This window comes from Schistocerca gregaria, chromosome 1, assembly GCF_023897955.1.
Source record: "Schistocerca gregaria isolate iqSchGreg1 chromosome 1, iqSchGreg1.2, whole genome shotgun sequence".
NCBI classification, from domain to species: domain Eukaryota; kingdom Metazoa; phylum Arthropoda; class Insecta; order Orthoptera; family Acrididae; genus Schistocerca; species Schistocerca gregaria.
In genome coordinates, this window is record NC_064920.1 from 574,546,895 (window position 1) to 574,568,618 (window position 21,724).

The 21,724-nt window shown below is 41.6% G+C and overlaps 1 protein-coding gene across 3 annotated transcripts in view; it reads right to left on the reverse strand.

Moving 5' to 3' along the window:
- The window catches only part of LOC126356585 (vesicular acetylcholine transporter-like), an 886,345-nt gene that overhangs the window by 803,672 nt on the left and 60,949 nt on the right, over positions 1 to 21,724 (reverse strand). Inside the window, exon 2 of one of the 3 annotated variants that reach the window (XM_050007382.1) lies at positions 209 to 11,549. The exons of the other annotated variants lie outside the window; for them this stretch is intronic. Within the exon in view, the coding sequence (XP_049863339.1) occupies positions 9,315 to 11,399 (2,085 nt within the window). The 5' untranslated portion in view covers positions 11,400 to 11,549 and the 3' untranslated portion in view covers positions 209 to 9,314. Of the gene's footprint in view, positions 1 to 208; positions 11,550 to 21,724 lie in introns of those variants that run through there. 3 annotated transcript variants of the gene reach the window in all.

The window sequence follows — 21,724 nt, forward strand, 5'->3', positions numbered from 1 at the left end:
TTGGAAGGAGTTGCTGAAATAGTGCCACTTATTCATTACCTGCATTTCAGTTACTCGGTATAGACGATCATGTAGGTGTGTGCAAGATAGATCCCAAAAGTCGTATCAGTTGGGATGCGACAAGGAAAGGTAACAGGAACAAGTAATGAAAAGTGAGCAGGAGAAAACACCACATATAATATCATTTGTTACAATAATAAAAGAAACATTTATTTTTCTCAGACAGCACCATAATTTATTAACACACATTTTTTCTGATAAATCTCTACGTTAACGTTAAAGATTTGTCTAGAACAATAACATCAACAAAGAATGACATTCGCTGTGGAAAGAGAGAGTCGATCCCGCTCCCCCTTCTCGTACATCCGGCGTTATGTGTGGGCTGCGCAGGTCTGCCGAGCGCACAGGAGAGCCGACCTTTCAGAGCGCGCGGCGGGTACGTTGCCGGTTCCCAAACACTCATGGCCAATGCAAACTGCAGCATTGGAGAGGCAGTTTTCTCCAGTTAGGGGAAGACATGCGTCATTTAGGATTGTTGTGAAAAATAAATAACTCGCGTGTGTTGAAAACGGTCGAAGACGGTGTTCTTTAAGAGATTACGCGATCTTATTTTAGATACGCTCATTGCTAAGTATATTGTGCTCCCCTCCCCCCCACTCCCAAAAAAAACAGGTAAATTCAACTGTTACCATTACGCAAGGATTCACATTTTGTGACTCGACTGCTGTTACAAGAGTGGGGGGCTTGGCAGGGAAGCAATAGTTTCGAAGGGAGTGAGACAGCGCTATAGCCAATTCTCGATGTTATTCAATCTGTAGATTGAGGAACCTGTGAAGCAAACCAATGAGAAATTAGGAAAGGAAATTGAATTTTAAACTGAAAGGAGAAGAAATAAAAGATTTCAGGTTTTCTGCTGAAATGGAAATTCTGTCAGAGACGGTAAAAGAATTAAAGATAAGTCGAACGGAATGGATACTGTCTTGCTAAGGGTTTCCCCAGATGGGGCCTCCCGGCCAACAATGCCACACGACCAGTTCATTTCCCTCGATCAATGTCAGTGATATCTAAACAAGGGTATCTTGGCGTAATCGAATTACATCACGTGATGCTGAAGGATTCAGATTAGGTAATGACAATAAAAGCAATACACGAGTGTTGCTATATGCGTAGAAAGTAAAGGGTATATAAGATGCAGATTCACAATAGCAAGAAAGTTTCTTTAAAAAAAAATGGTGGTACTGAATACAAATTTAAAGGTTAGGTACTATCTTCTGAAATTGTATGCAAGATATGAACCTATGAGTCAAGAAGAGAAAATAGCTTTTCAAATGTGGTGTCACAGAAGAATGGTGAAGAGTAGACGCGTAGATCGGATAACGAATGAAGAGATAGTGAATCAAGTCGTGAAGAATTTGACTAAAAAAAAGGGACAGGTTGACAGGGCACTTCCTGCGCTATCAAGGCATGGTTTATTCGGTAATCGAGGGAAATGAGTGAGGTACAAACTGTAGAGGATGTCCAAGGCGAGACTGTCTTAAGCAAGTATCAGATGCATGGAACTTACACTATGTGTACATATTCGTAGATGAAGATGCTTACGCAGGACTGGTTAGCATGAAGAGTTGTATCACAACAGTCTTCCGAGTAAATACACAACAGTTCAGCTACACATATAAGATACGTGTGTAAGTGAGTTGGCTGTATGCTCCTTATGAGCAACGTTTTCTATGGTATTTGATGCCATTTTGTATTAATTCATTTTTACGTGGTATTGTTTATTATTATGTTAGTCGTACATACAGGAAAAATTGGCCTCATTCCCTGTCGTTAACAATTTCAACAGAAACACATATCCGTGCGAAAATGAGAGTACTTCTATACTTATCGTGACCAACATTTTCACTAAGCATTCGTATTTTTCCACTTCAGTGTACCATGTTCGACGTATGTGTCAACGCTTCCGTTTCGGTAGGAGGGAGTGTTGTACCTAGAGAGTATTGTACCTACAGCGCACCAATCTTTTGTCGGTACTTCAGTCTAGTAATTAACTTTAAAATCGCATGAAAGAATGCCCACTAGAGACCGCCAATAACAGTTTCCGCCATTTTCTAGAATTTTTGTTCTTGTTAGACATGAAGTTTTGATTTGCGCAGCACTTGTAAACATTTCACATTCTATACATTTAAGTGCTGTGTAATCTGTGAATCCTAGCAACAACAAGACATTTTCCGTACCACGCATTACCTCGTTAATTGCTTTGGGTTACATAACAATACACTTTTTATAGAGGTAATTAGGGTCCCTTCGCACATCTTAGCAATATCAATACACTCTCAATAACGTGTGCTAACAACCTTCTGAACACCACAAAAAACTAATAAATGCAAATTTCATACATTGTTCTTGACTTTTACTCTCAACATTCTTTTTAAAGACTTATTGATGTGTATGTAAGATCCTGACCCTGGAAATATTGAACACGAAATTCACTGCGGAAAGCAACATCCCCCACGGAGACTTAAATTTTTGGGTTCAGTTCCGCTGATAAATTTAAAACTGATATGGAATCTGGTAAAGAAATTCATTAAAATCAATAAATAATTTTTTCAATATTTTAAAATGTGATGTAACTGACCACATTACAATATATTCAAAAGGTGGGCATAATGTAACCCGTCCCTCTTGGTACTGTGAGGGCTAACACTATTATATGTATTGTCAGTTCTTCCGAGACAATATTTAATGGCAAGTAAAATGCTATTTATATGACCTTTTAAGCCATACTTCATCCGTCATGCAGCATCTTGCATCTTGATATAAAAGGTCTTTCACTCTGGAACATGTGACACTCGCAAATTAACTGTGTTTCTTTAATATCTTAACAATTTTATCTGTATTGAAAATGGAAACCTGTGTTAGTTTCCAATACTTTCTATTTAAAAATGTATTTAACTAGATTTTGATTATATTTCTGCTTCATCTGAGTGCACTTTGTGTTTTTGGAGCGTAGTAAAGTAGTAATGTAAACGACAGACTGTTAAATACAGTACTGATATTTTCTCAATTTCAACACATTTAAATTTCAGTCGAATATATTCCTAGGAACATTAGTAAGTTGTTCTTGGAAATATGTTTTCACATTTGGAAAGAGATAATTTTTGTAATTTCAGAAAAAGACAGCCGTGCACATAAACTGAGTGCCATCACTTAGGAAGTATTGCACTCTCCCCTACCAATTTTGGAATATTTATGCCAGTTCAGTTATATTTCCGATTCTCATCAATTGTGCCGTCTTCTACCGGAACACACACAAATTAAAGTTCTAATACGGAAGCTGAGTCGCTACTAAAGTAAACACAAAAAGTTGCAACAAAGTTAAATGTAATACGAGTTTTATGTTTTCTTGGAGTATATTAAATGTCCATTGGTGTGTCTATAGCGTCCGCACTCCGCACTGGCTTTGCAATTATTAAACGTGTTTAATATCAGTCTTTGCGACTGATAAAACATGCGTATTTATTTTACCATACGCAATTCGTTTTATCTGAATCAATAAAACAAAACCCATGTAATAGAATAAATATATATTTATAAATTTTTAGCAGCCGCAAAAAGGAATTTATTAAGTTTTAACAGGTACAGAAAATGGTTTATTATTTACTGAAAAACATTTATAAGAGGGATGGGAAGGAAATTATTGAGGTGTACGCCATGTTCGTGCTCTGATCGGTTGGTCTTTATTGAGGTAACACGTTATAAAGTCTCCTTGGCCACATACTACAGTTGAAAGTCCTTCTGAAAGACTCTTACACATGTGAACCAACGTAGAATGCATGTACGCATCAATAAATCACAGATACTTTGAAAATATATGTACACGAATCAGTAATATACAAAGGAAGTCCTTTCTACGAAAGAAACAATAACGGTCGCGCCTGCGCAGAAAGTCTAAGAGGCCATTTTCACGCAGATTTCATTTCCTTAGATCTAAAACAACTCTCTGGATACGTGTCGTAAAATTTGTGATGATACACAAAGTTATTCAATGGTTTAGTGCCTTAAACTTTTAGAAACGGACATTTGTTTTAGGGAATTGGGTTTCTGACGTGAGACTGCTACGCATTCGTGATATACTCCTTGTAAGTCTCAAATGTCTCAGAAAAAGCGAATGACCAAATTTTAACAACTATGTACATATTAATACATACAAGAACTGTATTTACTAACTATAAGGATAAAGTAAACACACATTTGTTTCAATGTCAAAAATGTAAAAATATAGGGCTCCAAAATTGAAATGGAACTTTGGAAATCGGGCAGGCATAGGTCAAGTAATATATTGAGAACTGTTACCTCTCTCACATATCAGTTTTTGTAACGAGGATGTACGAAATGCGACAGAATTGAGTTCTGTTTTGAATGTTACATAGGGAGCTCAGTATTGATGCTGTGTTATTTATACACATACGCAAGGGAAATATTGTAGCGTATTAGAATTATGGCTAAGGAAATTCAGTGTGATTTACTATAGCAAAAGAAAGGGAATTAATTATTTAATTTGCTTACAAAAGATATCATTGCAGTGTAGTACATTTTTAACTTAACAGGGAATAGTGTGAACATGTAGGCTTCTGTTTTCCCTCTCTGAACCTCGTAAGAAAAACCATTCATTATATCGTTCTTAGTCTCGTCACTGAGGAAATAACAGCTGTGAAGGAAATTGTTGTGTCAGATATACCTGTTGCATTTGTATTGTTAAATAGTTTAATGTTTATGGTGCGTCTTCATCTTCAGACAAAGACTATTATATGACAGGCTCAGTTATGTCTACACAATGTAGTAATTTTCCACTCAAAGCACATGTTTTTCTCAGTGCCAACGTGCAGTAAACTAAGTAACAAATCTTTCTTCCCACAAGTAGTAAACTAAAGTGACTATCTGTAATTTTTCGCAGATACGCAAACCTAAATATAAATACAGATTGTAGTTACTCAGATGATGTGACTTTGTCCTTAACGTTCGGAGTTTCTATGTCTCTCATTTAAGTAATGACAAATATTAATGATCAAATAGCTAGGAGTAGAGGTAACTGAAATAATTTGTGAAACATTGCTTCATGTTAGCGAAAAATGTCAGACACAGCATGCACCAGACAAGCGTTTGTACCTAAAGAAATGCGAGAAAGGTGTGAGATTATGCACTCCTATTTATAACTGATGCATTTATTTAAGACAGTGAGGACAAAAGGATGCTGGTGAAGTGCGGTTGCGGTGTGCTACTTAATTTGTGAACAGTGACTGCAGCAGTAGTTATGTTTAATTTCACAAGATATGGTATGTAGAACATCCAGAACTGAGAGGCATAGAAATTAATTAAGAGAGATCCGCTTCAGTTGTATTAATTATTTATTGAAAACGCAATCGGTTACGGGATTTTAAAATCCCATCTTCAGGAACATGAAATTATTGTATTTGGTAAAACAAAACTTGTGGTTGGGTAACTCAGTGCAAGAGCTCCAATTAATGCATGTTGGCGGAAGCTGTCCGCCGCCGGTGCGCCACACCGGTAGGCACTTGCAGTGATTGGAGCACTTGCACTGACTGATCCGACCGCATGTTGTGTTTTACCAAATAAAATAATTTCGTGCTCCTGAAGATGGGACTTTAAAATCCCGAAGTCAGTCGTGGTTACAATAAATAATTAGTACAACTGAAGTGGATTCCACTAAGTTATTTTTAATGTGTTTAGTTTGTAGTTTAACCGGACACTGTTTTAACTCATATAAATGAGTTGTTACCTGAAAGAAGTTTGTGTTGTATAAAGACCTGGTAGTTAATTTGTAAAGTGAATTTTATTTTTCTGTTGTTAAATAAAACATTTTAATTTTTCCTGTGCCTGCGTTTCCAGAGTTCCATTTACAGTCACACTGAACCCATTTCAGCACTCAATCACTCACAACAATTGCAGCCTACAGAAGTCAGTACAGGAGTACATCAGCCACAACCAACCTTCACTCAACAGTATTCTGACAATTCAGCTTCACTGGTGAAGGAAATAGCTACATGATTCCTACGGCTACAACTTACACAAAAAGATAAAGCCTTCAGACACTACTTTTGTAGACTTTCGATGTTATCTTAAATACTGCAGTGTGTGTGTTGTTTTTATTTTTTTCATAACGTGGACAGCACCAACGTTAGTGCACCAACGTTAGTGCATCAACGTTAGTGCTGGGCTTACTAAAGTCGCTTCAGCTGTTGGTGTCCAGAGCTCTTACAAACGTTGAATGCGGTTCCGATATCTCCGGCTGTGTACTGCTGACAATTATGCAATTTATGAAATGAACAGCATTTTAATGTGTAATAAAAAATACGAACTCATATTTTCATAATATTTAGAACTCACATTCTGGAAATATGTGTTAATGAAGTTACTACGAATAAAGAGGTTTGCCTCTGAAAACATTTTTGTTATGTACAGCAATTGTTTTTCTTAGTACAATAATACCTTTTGCGTAAGAAGTAACATTATCTTCCCAAAAAAGACGGTTCTGAACTAGGTATCAACAATTAAAATTGGTATAACGCTTAAAACAATTTTATCGCGGCCGTGACGAGTGGTTTCGAATTTATCAGACGGCTGCCACATATTCATGGACATCAGCTGACATTTGTAAAACAGTTTATTGTGAAGCTTGAATGTTACGTCTCCGAACAAGTCCTTTTTTTGGGAGGAGGACGAAGAATCCGGAGACACTTTCACATGACCTCATTTCACTTGTGAATAACTATGAACTACACGATCATTCCTGAAATCGTTTTATTTTTTCTAGCTTATGTCACCATGACGCATAACTTACGAGAAACGTAGGTATTGATTTTTACAAATGTACTGCAGAAATTTGATATGGACAGCCAAAATTCGAAACTCGTGCTAGTGCAGAATAATAAAATTATTTAAGTACTACGTTATAGTAATGGACTGCAGCAGTTTAACAGCTTCCTTATGTGAACATACATCCACAGTGACTTCAACTAAGACATCTACTGGAGAGGAATTTAGACTTTGCCGGAATCAACTGATAAGTCACTGTGGACTTTGTTTTTGTGTCATCTTAAGGCACAGGAAAAAAGTGAAACTGCAATTAAGTAACAGAATATAGCTAAGTAGTTATGGGTCTTAAAACTAAGACTGCGTGCATCATAAGGAATCTACCGATTTTTCACTCCGATTTGCTGTATATACACCGTCTTACTAGTTTTTTAGTTGCAATGATTAAAATTGGTTTCATAATATTCTGCCTCTACTGCCACTATTATACAAAATTTTTGCTCTTGTTTGACGCTACGAAACATTTAGTTGAATCTAAATTTTCTAGAAATATGAGTGATATGTATCATTCCCAGATTATGTTAACGAGTTTATTGCATGGGAACACCATAATTAAATACCACACATGGAAAAAGACTAAATACGTAGAAAAATAAAGTGCTTTTTTTTTTTAGAGAAATCAAATAACGTTATGCAATCCATAAGAGGGCTCTTACTTCAGGAGTTGGTCCAATGTTAACATCGGCGTAATATATACAGAATAAGGCGTCACAAATTACGTTGCTACTTTCCCGAAACTTAATATGAAAAGTAATGTACCTATACATCGCGCTGGTAATATAGAAACTGGGTAGTATGTTCTCGATCCAAGAAGCTGAATTTTAATGAAAGTTAACCGTAAGACTGAAACACTATACTACATAACGAAACAGCTTTTTGGACACAGAAGCTTAAAATAATTGATATAATATATTTAGGACTGTTGAATTCACGGTTAGAAAGCGTACATTTTTAAAACAAGTAACGAACTAGCAGATGGAACAGAACTGCAACATACTTTTTTTTCTATCAATGTCATTCGCCATTGTATGGAGATCTTGTCTACAGCCTAGACCTTGCTTTACGTGCGCCGTTTGTTACATAGTGGTATATAAACTTTCTAACATATATATATGTATTTATATATATGTACATAGAGCTAACTATCCATAACAGTATCACTACATTGAGAGCCAGTACAAACTGTCGCGTAACACTGGAAATATCACACATTTTAACAGATATACGATATAGTTTGCACATGATATGTACGTAATTCTTGGTTGTTTGTCATTCAAGATAGCGACAAATGTAAGAAGTTCAGCTAAAGTAACATAAACGATATGTTATATACAAATCTCAGTGTTTATGTGTACAGCTTTCAAAGGGACCATGACGTTGGAACCTCTGTATAAAACTTATGTTCTATGTGTTACAAAACAAAATACAACAGGTTTTACATCTACTGATGCTAATACCATAGAACAAAGGTCAAGTCTCCTAGTGTATGATTTAGGAAGGAAATAACTTTCAGCTTGTCTATATACATAGTTACATCGTTTAAAAACCTATACACTATTTTTTACATAATTATATATATATATATATATTTATATAAATATATGTCCAATAACAACGATTATTCAAAATGATCAATTGTGTTCACCTAAGTTTCTTTACAAAAACAAGTAACACTATCTATGAATACGCGAACGATATGTTTCACGACTGTCTTTTTAACTATGAAAATCATTTTGTACAATCTAACTAAGCTCCATACCGTAAATGAATCCATATATTCAGTAGCAGACATCAAAGTGCTCCAATAACCTACAAGTCTCTAAAAATAAAGGCGGACATTACTGAGACTCTCAGAATATTACGGAATCAGCACTAGTGTTTTTGAGGTGCAGCAGTTCGTGAATGATCTGCAAATCAGTACATTCTTCGCCACATGATGCTTCATTTTGCTGTCGTTGGCATGGCCAGATGATAGGATGAAGATTATTGCTGATCTTCATAAACCAAAATAATATGAGTACACTGTTCCAGAGGACTTACTTCTAAATTTAAACCAGTGAGGATGGAATGGTATGATGTAGTATGTTTAACAAAAGTTAAATTCGACGAGTTCACATTCTTATCACATAACTTCCACTTTTTGGCTTCCGGTGACGATGAACGTTACATTATGAGTTTTGATTTCACGAATCCCAAAGAAAAATTTCGTGGATCCAGTGGAAAGAAAGAAACACTCGTTTATTGCTTAAATCCTACGTTATATTACCACATTCACTTTCGTGCTTCGTCTAACCTCAACTTCCTTCTTTGTCTTTCCATACCTTTCCTCGGCACTTGCACACAGACACACATAAACACATTCACACACACATGTAGACAGGGGAGTATCAGCCTTCATTTCCGAACGCCATAATTTTTACATTCTAATAGCCAAAGCCCTGCCTGAAGGGGTTCTTGTCACTTAGAGGCTGGGGCTGTTGCACAGGCGGTGGTTCACTCGCTGCCACCCTAAACGGGTTCGTGTCCGTTTGCCTAGCCGGAGCCTGATCTTGTGACGACCTCGCAACGCTCGCTGTAGGCCTCTGGTAGGCCTGAGTTGACGGTTGGTAGCCTTGTTGCACTTGGTAATTCTGTGGTTGATGGTATCCCTGCTGTTGGGCCTGGTAACTTTGTTGCTGATAGCCTTGACTCTGATACGCTTGAGCCTGATACCCACTTTGTGACTGGAATGGCTGAGTCGGTGCCGCTGGTTGGTAGCTTTGCTGGACTGGTGCGGTGTGGTACGGTTGCGCTCCTGCTGGTTGTTGTGACTGGAAAGCTTGAGTCTGATTTACTTGAGGCTGGTAACTTGGCTCCTGAGCATACTGTTGTTGTGGAGGCTGCTCTTGCTGGTAGTATCCTCCTGTAACTGTGGGGGCATACCCATTTGCCTCTAATGCCTTGTCGACATTCGTCTCCTGAATACCTTGCGATTCATCCTCTTGAAAGCGAGAATATTCGAGATGATTTTTGAGGTCTGTAGAAACCGGTCGTTGGTCTTGCATCGTGTAGGTTTGATATTGCTTGTCGGGCGGATCCCCCACCAGTATATTTGCCTCGTTCTCCAACGGTTTGAAATCATAAATGTGCCTGAGATACATCAATGCAGGGGCGTACAGTAGGTTTGCGAAAGCAATACCAACGTTGAGAGCTGTGAAGCCGATTGCTTCGACGACACCGCCCGCTATAACGGGACCCACTGCATATGCCACCGAGTATGAGATATCTGCGATGGCGTAAATACTTCCGTACACAGAGACGTAGCGCACATCCACAAGATAGCCAAGTGTAGGTAGGAGCGCGGTGTCTATCAGCGCAATACCGAAGCAGATGCCACATATGGGAACCATCAGCGCTTTGTATGACGTCGCAAATGGGATTATGAAGCAACAGAGACCTTCTAGAGCGAGACCACCAGCCGCCATTAACCACTGGTACTGAGGGTATTGTTTTGCCATCTTCACAGTCAGGGCAACGCCGAACACGTGTGGGAAGAATGCTGGCAGCCAGATCATTCCGATCTTCCAGTTATCCGTCGTCAGATTGTCCTCCATCCAGAGGGAAATTGTGGGTTCGAGGAAAGCGAGCGCTACATTGGACATCATTAGTGCTCCAGAACACACAGCGATATAAGGATCGATGAAGAGCCTCCATATTGGAGTTCCTGCGACACGCTCCCGCTGTGAATCTTTGATCTGCTCTTTGATTGGCTTCATGACAAGAAGAAGCATGAAACCGTCGAGGAGAGAAACGAAAGCCAGTACCAGGAAGGGAACCTCCTTTCCAGCGAACTGATACAGCGCTCCTCCGAATGGTGGTGCTACGAGGCAGCCGAAACTGATGAAGGCGAGAGCGATACCCAGGGCTTTGGAGCGCTCTGACTCCTCCGTGAAACGATCGGCGATCATCGCGAGTCCGGATGTGTCTGCGAAGGCAGATCCCACGCCTTGCAAGCTACGCGCAAAGAAGAGTACGCCGTAGCTACGTCCGCAGGCGAACACTGCCGTCGACAGGAACATGATGGTTAAGCCGATCATCATGGGTACGTCGTAGCCAATGCGATCGATAAGGGCCCCAGAGAACGGGTTCACCATAAGCTGCACCATGGCTTTGCTGGCGAACAAGATCCCCGTGGCGGAGTCCTGTCCGTGGTGGTCCCGATGCACTGGTGCACCTTTGGGCGGCGCCACAGTGGTCGTCGCGTTGGGGTCCGGGGGCGGCACTGTAGGAGGTGGACCCCAAGCGCCAACGTAGCGCAGGTAGTCGGGGATTATGGGCACGATCACCATATAGAGCATGTTGTCGAGCAGTAGTGCGATCGACACGATAACAAGGATGAGCTTGCGCTGCGACTTGGGCTCGTGCAGCTTGGCCCAGATGGCGGAGCGCAGATCGGCGAAGGGGATGGGCACCGACGCGATGGCCGCGAAGCCGGTGAGCCATCCCCGCAGGCGCGCCGGCAGGCTCATGGTGACGGCGCTGGAGCTGCTGCTGCCGCTGGAGCTAGTAGACTCCTAGTGCGGCCATAGCGCCTCTGCGTGGCGGAAACAGGCGCCGGGTGGGAACGGCGGCACTTCAGCCGGCCATGGTCGTGGTCGTGGCAGGGCGGGGCGGGCAACCTTCAACACACAACACACTTATCGTTAGGCACACTCGGCTGTCAGCTTATTCTACTCTGCAGGACGAGGGGAGAGGTGGAGAGGAATGAGCAGGAAGGGCTCGTGAAGGGTCGTGCGCCGTCCCCACCCGGCTGTCCGCTGCGCTGCGACGTGCGCTCGCAGCCGACTTCGCGAGCGAGCTCTGTATACGCACCGTCTACTCTGGACAAGCGATGTCCTTCCGAATGGTGTTGCATACCGACTGCACCAGCTGCATCGCGTGATACATTGTTCACGCCTGGTCCTGGTGCTACTCTTCTTGTATTCGTGAAACACCGGTATGTTATTTATGATGTTCTCCCTTTTGGAAGCGTTCACACTCTCAGCTAGATAAATGCTCAGCTGACTGTGAAATTCTGTTTCGCATAGGGTTCTGTTTGCAAATACATACTAGATAAGCCATGTACTTAGCAACCTTGTAATGTATTGGGATATAAGAAAACCACAGTTTAACGTCCCGTCGACAGTGTAGCCCCAGGCTACATAAGACAAGGGTAGAGGCACGTGTTTGACACGGAATTCTCGCCTGAACTATTCTAGCAATCGTAGAATTTACGAAGTGGTTGCAAGTGAAACGCGGGCAATAAACAGTTCAGACGAAAAGAAAATAGCGCTTTTTGAGGTGTTGTTCTGCAGAATAATGCAGAAGATTATGTGGGTAGATCCAACAACTAATGAGAAAGCACTGAATCGAGTTGGGGAAAAAGGGATCAGTTGAAAGAACACACCTTGAGGCATGAAGTAGTTGTCAGTCTGGTATAGAGGAAAGCGTGAGGTGCAAAAATTATAAAATTGGCAAATGATTGACTACAGAAAGGAGACTAAAGTGTATGTAAGTTGCAGAGGCAACTCAGCAATGTAAGGGCTTCCACATATGCACTAGCGTGGAGAGGTGCATCAAAACCAATCATTGGACTGAAACCACAACAAAAACACGATATACAGGAAAAAAAATGGTGGAAAAAAAGAATTCGAGCAGAGCTCATTCTGAATGCAAGTTCATTTAAGAGTTTTTGAGTCAAACCTTTACAATTTCTGGCTAGATAAAGTATATGTTTCTCGGTAAATATAGTCATGAAGTAAATCCGTTTCCTCGCTCGTGTGCCAAGCGGAATCATGTTTTAGGGAAATCATTGTTTCATATGCATTTTAGTAATACTTTTCTAAAACAGTAAACATTTCCTATATTGGTTGATGACACTGACACATTCAGGCCACATTTGTTAACAGATGAAAGCACCAGTACTACACGTAACCTTAAAGCAAACCCTTGTTGCATTAGTCAGTTTGACACTGATCGTGTAAGCAAACAATGATCAAGTACCAGAGAACAGTTGTATCAAAAACCAAGACAAATGAAGAGGAAGGCTGAGGGGAAGAAGGACACAACAAGGTTTAGGAAGTGTCAAAGGAATAAATAGAATGGGGTGGACTATTCAACACAAACATTATACTAATAATATTTTTCAAATACTGAATGTATGAAGTGGAAAAGACCATTCGAAATCTGGAAATATTTGAGTATTATGTCAATCAATTTTGATGTGCGATGTGTCGGTATCAAGATAGCACTTATGAAGCTAAAGAGCTAAACAAAGACGAAGAGAATTATTCCTCAAATAATTTTAATTTTAGATCTAAAGCGGTCTACCTTAAAAAGCTAATAGCGAGGAGTGAAGAGAGAGTGCTTGTAACTATACATAAAGCAATTAGAGTTGGCTCTAACATCATAAAGACGTGCTAGCGACAAATATTAAAATTAACAATGGAAAACGAAATATGAATATATAACTTATAGGATACAGACTGTTAAGATGGTTTCATTATTATTTTTCGAGAGAGTAAAATGAAGTAATGTAAACAAAACCTCCAAAGAAGAGAATGGAGCTATGCCTTATTACAGGAAATGCACTTGCTACATTCTTGTTATAGTATCTGGTGCCAACCCAGAAAAATTTTTGACAGAAGATAAACTACTGACTACTGTTAATCTTACCGAGAGAGGAAGAAAATCTAATTTATTGAGTACCGATGAAAAAATCAGAAGAGATGTACAGTAGTAAATATTAACTTGAGGAGGACTATAGCTCATTTTCCTAACGAAATAACAGTCGCTGTACAGGAGTCATGGTCTACGGTTTTGAACGGCTGAAACTTCTAAGGCTGCACTCAAGATAAAAAAATTCTGTAAGCTAAATTATTCAAAATGTATGGAAATTAAGGCACGTCTTACACTCTGTGACAGTATTATTTGTATATAATGAAATTATCATAACGCAGATTGGGAAATTCTAGGCCATATAAGTTGAACCATGTATCCAACGAATTTAACATAAAAATAGAGAAAAAATGGAAACATAATCACTGCGCAAGTGGCTTTAAGTGCTTCGAATAAGTTTGGGAGTTTATTCATTAAGCTTTTACATAAACTACAAACTAATTTCATGACACCTACATAAATCTAAAAAAGAGCTTATTCACAGTTGGAATACTGCAACGAAAAGTGGCACCTAGAGTAGGAAGAAATTCTTTATTTTAATTTTATAAAGTAATTTCAACATATTTACTACAGTACGAAATTAAGATGCGGACCCTCATAATAGGCAACTACAACAGCGAAAACGTAGTCTTGCAACGTGTAGCAGACAATGAACTAGTGTTTGCGAAAGAAATGAAGACACAACACTGTCGCAGAGTGCGTGATTTCTGTTGTGGTACATGCTCTGCATCGCTCTGAGTATGAGAGAAATTAACAGTTGGATCCGCTTGAAATTTATATTGTACGCCTTTAGATCACTGGTCAGATCAACGCACTGCTGTACTGCGAGCAAAATAATCCATACGGACTGGGAGCAGTGAACAGCTGTAAGCAGGTTACACAATGCGCAACATGTGGCACATGGGTGACAGCGATGGACCATTAGCGGATTGAATCGAAACTGTAGAGAGTTCCCTGCGCTACGGCTTTACCCCATTCAGTAGGAGGTGACGCCCGCTGTTCAGCATAACGTGCGTATCGCCGGACGAGGGTTGCACATTACAGGACTGGAAATTCGAAGATAAACACGACGACTTTGTATAATACCACTTTAATGACTCCGATGATAGTGAGAGAAACGTTCATGGAACTATGGAGAGTGGGAGCTGTTTTCCATCGATGATTATTTCCGCTTGACACTGACACCCGAGTCCCCACTTGAAGACGACGTGAACATCAGTATGCTGAATGGCATTTTACAAAATATTTCGAAAGCATGAAATCATAGTGCGGGACGTTATACTGTATTGTGGAGCCACGGGACTTCGTTACAGGAATCTGGACAATCCGATACACAGAGTTTAAACTGCAACTGTTTACAATGTACCTAACACGTACAGGTAAAGTAAATATGAACCAGATTTACATAGGACACTTGTGGTACGTGAAGCTGAGAAAGAATCTCAAATTGGCCTACGAAAGTCACATAAGCATGCACGCTATGCGAGGTTTTGGGTGATCTTCTGACTGGTTCGATGCGGTCCGCCTCGAATTCCCCTGCTGCGCTAACTTCTTTATCTCAGTGCAGCACTTCCACCCTATTATTTGTTTCACGTATCCACATCTGTGTCTTGACCTACAGGTTTTGCGATCTGCCGTTCGCCTTCCTTGTCCTTATCTTATGATTGTACCTGATTTGCATCATTCTCCTATAGCACCACATCTCAGACGCTTCGATTCTCTTCTCCTATGCTCCAAACACATATTCTCAGAAATTTCTTTCTGAAATTAACGCCAATGTTTGATACTAATAGACTTCTCTTGTGCAGTTACGCCCTCTTTCCATTGCCAGAGCGCTTTTCGTGTCCTCTTTGCTTCGTGCGTCATAGGTAACTCTGCTTTCAAGATGGCAGAATTCCTTAATTTCATGTATTTTGTGATCCCCGATTTTGATATTAAGTGTCTCACGATTCTCACTTCAGCTACATCTTATTTTCCAGTTTTCTCTCAATTCATGTTCTGTACTCGTTAGACTGCTTATTCCATTCAACAGATCCTGTAATTCTTCTTCATCTTCACTGAGGATAGCAATGTCATCAGCGAATCTTTTCATTCATATCCTTTCACCCTGTATTTTAATCGCACTTTTGAACCATTCGTTTATATCCATAATTGCTTCTTCGATGTACGTATTGAGCAGTTGAAATTGTTTTAGCGGAGTGTTTTGTGTATTTACTAATTAGTAATATTTTCCAACAGTATTTGCTTTCGTTCTAGAGGTCTTCTACCTTCAGATTATATTGATGTTAGTAATTTCTTTTCATTGGCTGCACTGAACTTAGAAAATTTGCTGGCTTGTTATATTTTTTGGTTTGTTTTAACCCTATTGTGCGCTTATCCACTGCAGAGGACAGCTGTTAATGTCACTTTTTCGGGCTTTTTAATCGGTTGTACATACAGACCACTCCAGTGGACTTTTCCTACTATTACTGTAGCCTGAGTGCATTTGCACCCTCAAGACTGATTGGAAACCCCAAAGAAGCGACCATTAAGAGCTGTTTACCCCAGACGACATGTGCAACACAAGGTTAATTTTGCTTCACCGGACTTAGAAACTTTTCTCATTGTGAACTTTGACAGTAACTGGTCCTTTCTCGCCCTTGCACTAAGTATACCTAAGAATTTTTAATTGGACTTCCTTTCTACACCAAGTGTCCCAAAAACTTTTAATTCGGAGCTTAACAGTATAATCTTATTTATCAATATCACGTTGTTCCTCGACTTCCCTGGATACATGGATGGATTGACTCAGTTGAGAAAGATGCCATAAGTCTGCTGTATTCTCTCCTGAGGCACGATGGCCTATAACTTTTGTAGGTGAGTCTTGATATCTTGGATAATGGCACCAGGACGGACTTGCCATCCAAGCTGGTTCCACCTTGGATAAACATGGGAATACTGCTGGCCACGGAAGAGCTTCAGCATCGAGTGCGCAGTTCATAAAGCCACGTACCATGTGTGGATGAGCATGGTCTTTTATAAATATATCGCGTTTTCCTGATAAAAAGGCAAGGCGATATTGTCACATGAGGGGTAACACTCGAGGACGCAGAATGTGCGAGACATACCACTGTGCTGTCAGCATTCGCCACCAATCACTACCTACTGTGGCCTGACTGCGTGAACAGAATGTGGCGCCACTCATCGCAGTCCTCGCTTTCTGGCCTGTTAACAACCCAAAACAGTCGTTTGTGATCGCAGTCCTCGCTTCCCGGCCTGGTAACAACACAAAACATCCGTTTGTGATCGCAGTCCTCGCTTCCCGGCCTGGTAACAACCCAAAACAGCCGTTTGTGTGTGGTGTTAATAACAATGCGACTGTATTTCCCTGGTCCGGCTACTGCCGATCTCCGACCATTGGGGCACGGTGGCACAGAGCGTTGCACGGGGTGCATTACTTCTTCTCGGCTGCCAGGCACAGGCGAGACCACTGTGTGCTCGGTGAACAACACGACGACCATCCGTTGTGGTGGTCAGACGTGGTCGACCGGAACACTGACGAAGAGTTCGTCTGCCCTCCACTACAATGTAGTCAATCATCGAGCCACTGTCACATCTGAATGTCCAGCAGATCTGGAAATTATGCAATTCGATCAGCTCATGAACTAGAGAATTACGATGAGGACTCTTCCAAACTGTCAAGCGCTGATAATTCTGTCTCACAAGTACACGCGTCGTCTCCGTGTCCTCCACAGTGATCATATCTGACGCTGTTCACGCCCCGGAGCCGGAAATCGCACGAAAATTACGCGATATCTCTTTGTCGGTATGCAAATAAAACGGAAGAAAACATATTTTGTTGCACACTCTTCACGAGAACTAGAAACCAATGTCGAGTGCTGGAGTGATGATTAGTAGCACTACGGTCAACTCAGAGAAGGGACACAGCTTTCTCTTTCCGACCGCGCATGCTGTGGTGCTCGTAGCATCTGGTCAGTGCATTTCTTTCAAATTCTGTGTAGCATATTGTGCAAGGGTGCAGTAAGAGAGATTTTTGAGGAGTAATTAAGGCAACGGCTCTTTGGCCGACAGGTGAAATGCACTGGCTGGGAGTGAGCCAGCTCAGGTTCGATTCCTGCCGTTACCAAGTTTTCCTTTCATTTTTATTCCTCAAAATATTGAACTATTATTTGCAAAATATAAATCTATATAATCAACTGAGATTTTAGACATAAAATTAATATATTCAATTTAGTTACGAATACTACCCTGACGTCAAAATTCTGTAGACCATCACATTGTGACACATTGGTAAAATTTAGCACGGGGCGCCTGTGTTCGGAACAGTACTAAACTCAAACAGTGCTTATTCAACCTGTTGGCCATTACAGCTGTCACAGATAATTGCAGCTGTAATCGTTAACATACCAGCCAATGGTGTGTACGTGTACAAAGTTACACTGACTTTGGAGCACGTATTGCGATACTTAACTATTTTTGCTGTCGGGCAATGTACACTACTGGCCATTAAAATTGGTACACCAAGAAGAACTGCAAATGATAAACGGGTATTCATTGGACAAAGGTATTATATTAGAAGTGACATGTGATTACATTTTCACGCAATTTGGGTGCATAGATCCTGAGAAATCACTACCCAGAATAACCACCTCTGGCCGTATTAACGACCTTGATACGCCTGGACATTGAGTCAAACAGAGCTTGGATGGCGTGTACAGGTACAGCTGCCCATGCAGCTTCAGCACGATACCACAGTTCATCAAGAGTAATGACTGGCATATTGTGATGAGCCAGTTGCTAGGCCACCATTGAGCAGACGTTTTCAGTTGGTGAGAGATCTGGAGATTGTGCTGGCCAAGGCAGCAGTCGAACATTTTCTGTATCCAGAAAGGCCCGTACAGGACCTGCAACATGCGGTCGTGCATTATCCTGCTGAAATGTATGGTTTCGCCGGGATGGAATGAAGGGTAGAGCCACGGGTCGTAACACATCTGAAATGTAACGTGCAATGTTGAAAGTACCGTCAAAACGAACAAGAGGTGACCGAGACGTGTAACCAATGGCACCCCAAACCATCACGCCGGGTGATACGCCATATGGCGATGACGAATACACGCTTCCAATGTGCGTTCACCGCGATGACACCAAACACGGATGCGACCATCATGATGCTGTAAACAGAACCTGGATTCATCCGAAAAAAATGACATTTTGCCATTCGTGCACCCAGGTTCGTCGTTGAGTACACCATTGCAGGCGCTCCTGTCTGTGACGCAGCGTCAAGGATAACCACAGCCATGGCCTCCGAGCTGATAATCCATGCTGCTGCAAACGTCGTCAAACTGTTTGTGCAGATGGTTGTTGTCTTGCAAACGTCCCCATCCGTTGAACCAAATGGTTGAAATGGCTCTGAGCACTATGAGACTTAACATCTGAGGTCATCAGTCCCCTAGAGCTTAGAACTACTTAAACCTAATTAACCTAAGGACATCACACACATCCATGCCCGAGGCAGCGGTCGCGCGGTTCCAGACCGAAGCGCGTAGAACCGCTCGGCCACCTGCGACCGGCCCCATCTGTTGACTCAGGGATCGAGACGCGGCTGCACGATCTGTTACAGCCGTGCGGATAAGATGCCTGTCATCTCAACTGCTAGTGATACGAGGCCGTTGGGATCTTACACGGCGCGGAGTTCCGTGTTAACCTCCTGAATCTACCGATTCCATATTCTGCTAACAGTCATTTGATCTCGACCAACGCGAGCAGCAATGTCGCGATACGATAAACCGCAATCGCGATAGGCTACAATCCGGCATTTATCAAAGTCGGAAAGTGATGGCACGCATTTATCCTCCTTACACGAGGCATCGCAACAACGTTTCACCAGGCAACGCGGTCAACTGCTGTTTGTGTATGAGAAATCGGTTGGAAACTTTCCTCATGTCAGCACGTTGTAGGTGTTGTCACCAACGCCAACATTGCGTGAATGCTCTGAAAAGATAATCATTTGCAAATCACAGCATCTTTTTCCTGTCGTTTAAATTTCGCGTCTGTAGCACGTCATCTTCGTGGTGTAGCCAGTGTTGTATTTGATGCTGACCGTGCAAAGCCGGAGCGCTTCGCTAGTTGCCTTTTAAAGATGTGGTTTGGCTTTGCGTTTTGTGGTGGTACATGTCCACTGAAAACAGTGGCCGGAAGACGCCAGAGCAGTCACTTGCTATCGTCCCCCGGCCGCGAAGCGCGGCGCTGCGGTGGCTGCGTTCGCTCGTCGCCCGCGGCTGATCGCGGCGCTGTTTACACAGTGGACGCCCGCCGCCGCCCCTGCCGCACGAACAGGCGCCGCGTTGTTTTGACGTCGCGCGCCGCCGTTTTAAAGCAGCTGCCTGCCTGCTGCCTGGCTGAGCCGCGTCGGGGGAGGGGACCGCGCTCAGCTGAAATATTTAGCGGCCTGAAATTTTTATAAGGCGGCGCGGCGAGCTTGCGAGGGGAGACGGGCGGATCGCGAACGCGTCTGCTCGGTCGCCGCCGAAGGCTCTCACAGTAACAGCACTCGCCTTTACAGCTCCGCATATGCGATTAGCCAAGATGCGTGAATGTTAACGACAGTCACAAAATACGAAAATTGGAACAGCGAATCCTCTGCAGTAGCTACGTAGGCCGTAAGAAAATTTTCAGAGTTGTTTCCAGGGGGCAAGTCATTCATATACAACAGTGACAACTAACCACTGTGTGGCTGACAGAGGACATATACTACCTGATCAAAAGTATCGGTGCTCTCCTATGTAATGCACAGTTGACCACTAGATGTAAAGACAGGTCAGTACAAAAGAGGCGGGAATTATTGTCTTGTCAGGGGAGAAGCAGTAACAGCAAAGTGGCTCAGTCAGGAGAGATCAGTAACTTCGAATGTGGACTACTCGGTTGTCATACGAGTAACAAATCCATCACGGACATTTCACCCGTTCGATAGCTGCCCAAGTAGACTTTTGGTGATGTGACTGTGAAGTGAAGATGGACACGAACCATTGGGCAGTGTGTGTCTATGTTGGGGAGAAGAGGGGGGAGGGGAGGAGGGAACTAATCATCCAGCAGTACAGCTAGTACAGTCACTGAGCGAAGAATTAGAGAGAACGGGTTACAGTGGTGGAGAAGTTCCAAAAACGCCACACGTTGCTACAGTCAATGCTAAGCGAGGTTTGAGGAGGCGTTAAAAGCGATGCCAGTGGACAACCGGTGAATGAAAACGAGTGACTTGAAGCGATGAATCCCGCTATAGTCGTCGGTTTTTACTCGACTACACCTATCCTTCTCCTCTAAAATACGAAGAACGTTTTTTTAGCTGCCGGACTATATTCCTCCGACATTGTGTAAATAATGACGCTATAAATTTTAATTTTTCTTAAAGAATTACATTTGATTGTTATTATTGTTGTTATTATTATTGTGATAGATATTAATATTAGAGTAAAGAATGTCATATCATCGTGGTATGTCAGAATTAAAACAACTGAATGTTTTATTTATGTACATGGGTTGTCCATTGTAATGCAAAGTATAATATGGTCATTTCACATAAGTGTGAACAGCTCTTCTGCATCCCAGGTATTTACATTACGTTAAATTCAAATTTATAATAGACATTCAAGAAACTCGGGGAATTACAGTACTTTTTCCTCTGACGCGTTGTTTAGCTGAGCTTGATAGGCACAGCGGCAAAGATAGAGAAGAATATTGTGGGGCTCTCCTGTAGGAAGTGCTGTGATGCAGTCTCAGTTGTGAAGCGCACATTTAAAAATACTGATCACTGTGCGAAGAAATTTTACAATGAAGATTCGGTAACCGGAGCAGGAGTCTCAGTAAACTATTTGTCGCGGTCGCAATATTCATCCTGAAATGAAATGCGTGCAAGTAATTGCGTCACTGGCAGTTCAAAAGCAATTCCTCTGGAAGGCGTCACGTCGATCCGTATTCATCTGTGTTAACAGAGACGTGAAATAACTGTATAAATTTATTCGACGATTGTTCATCTGCTATAAGGCAAGAACTTCCAATTATTCGTGTATTTAGAATTGTATGAGTAGTAGCAGCAACTATTTGTATTAATATTACAAACATTTCTTAACCTGTTGCCTTTATC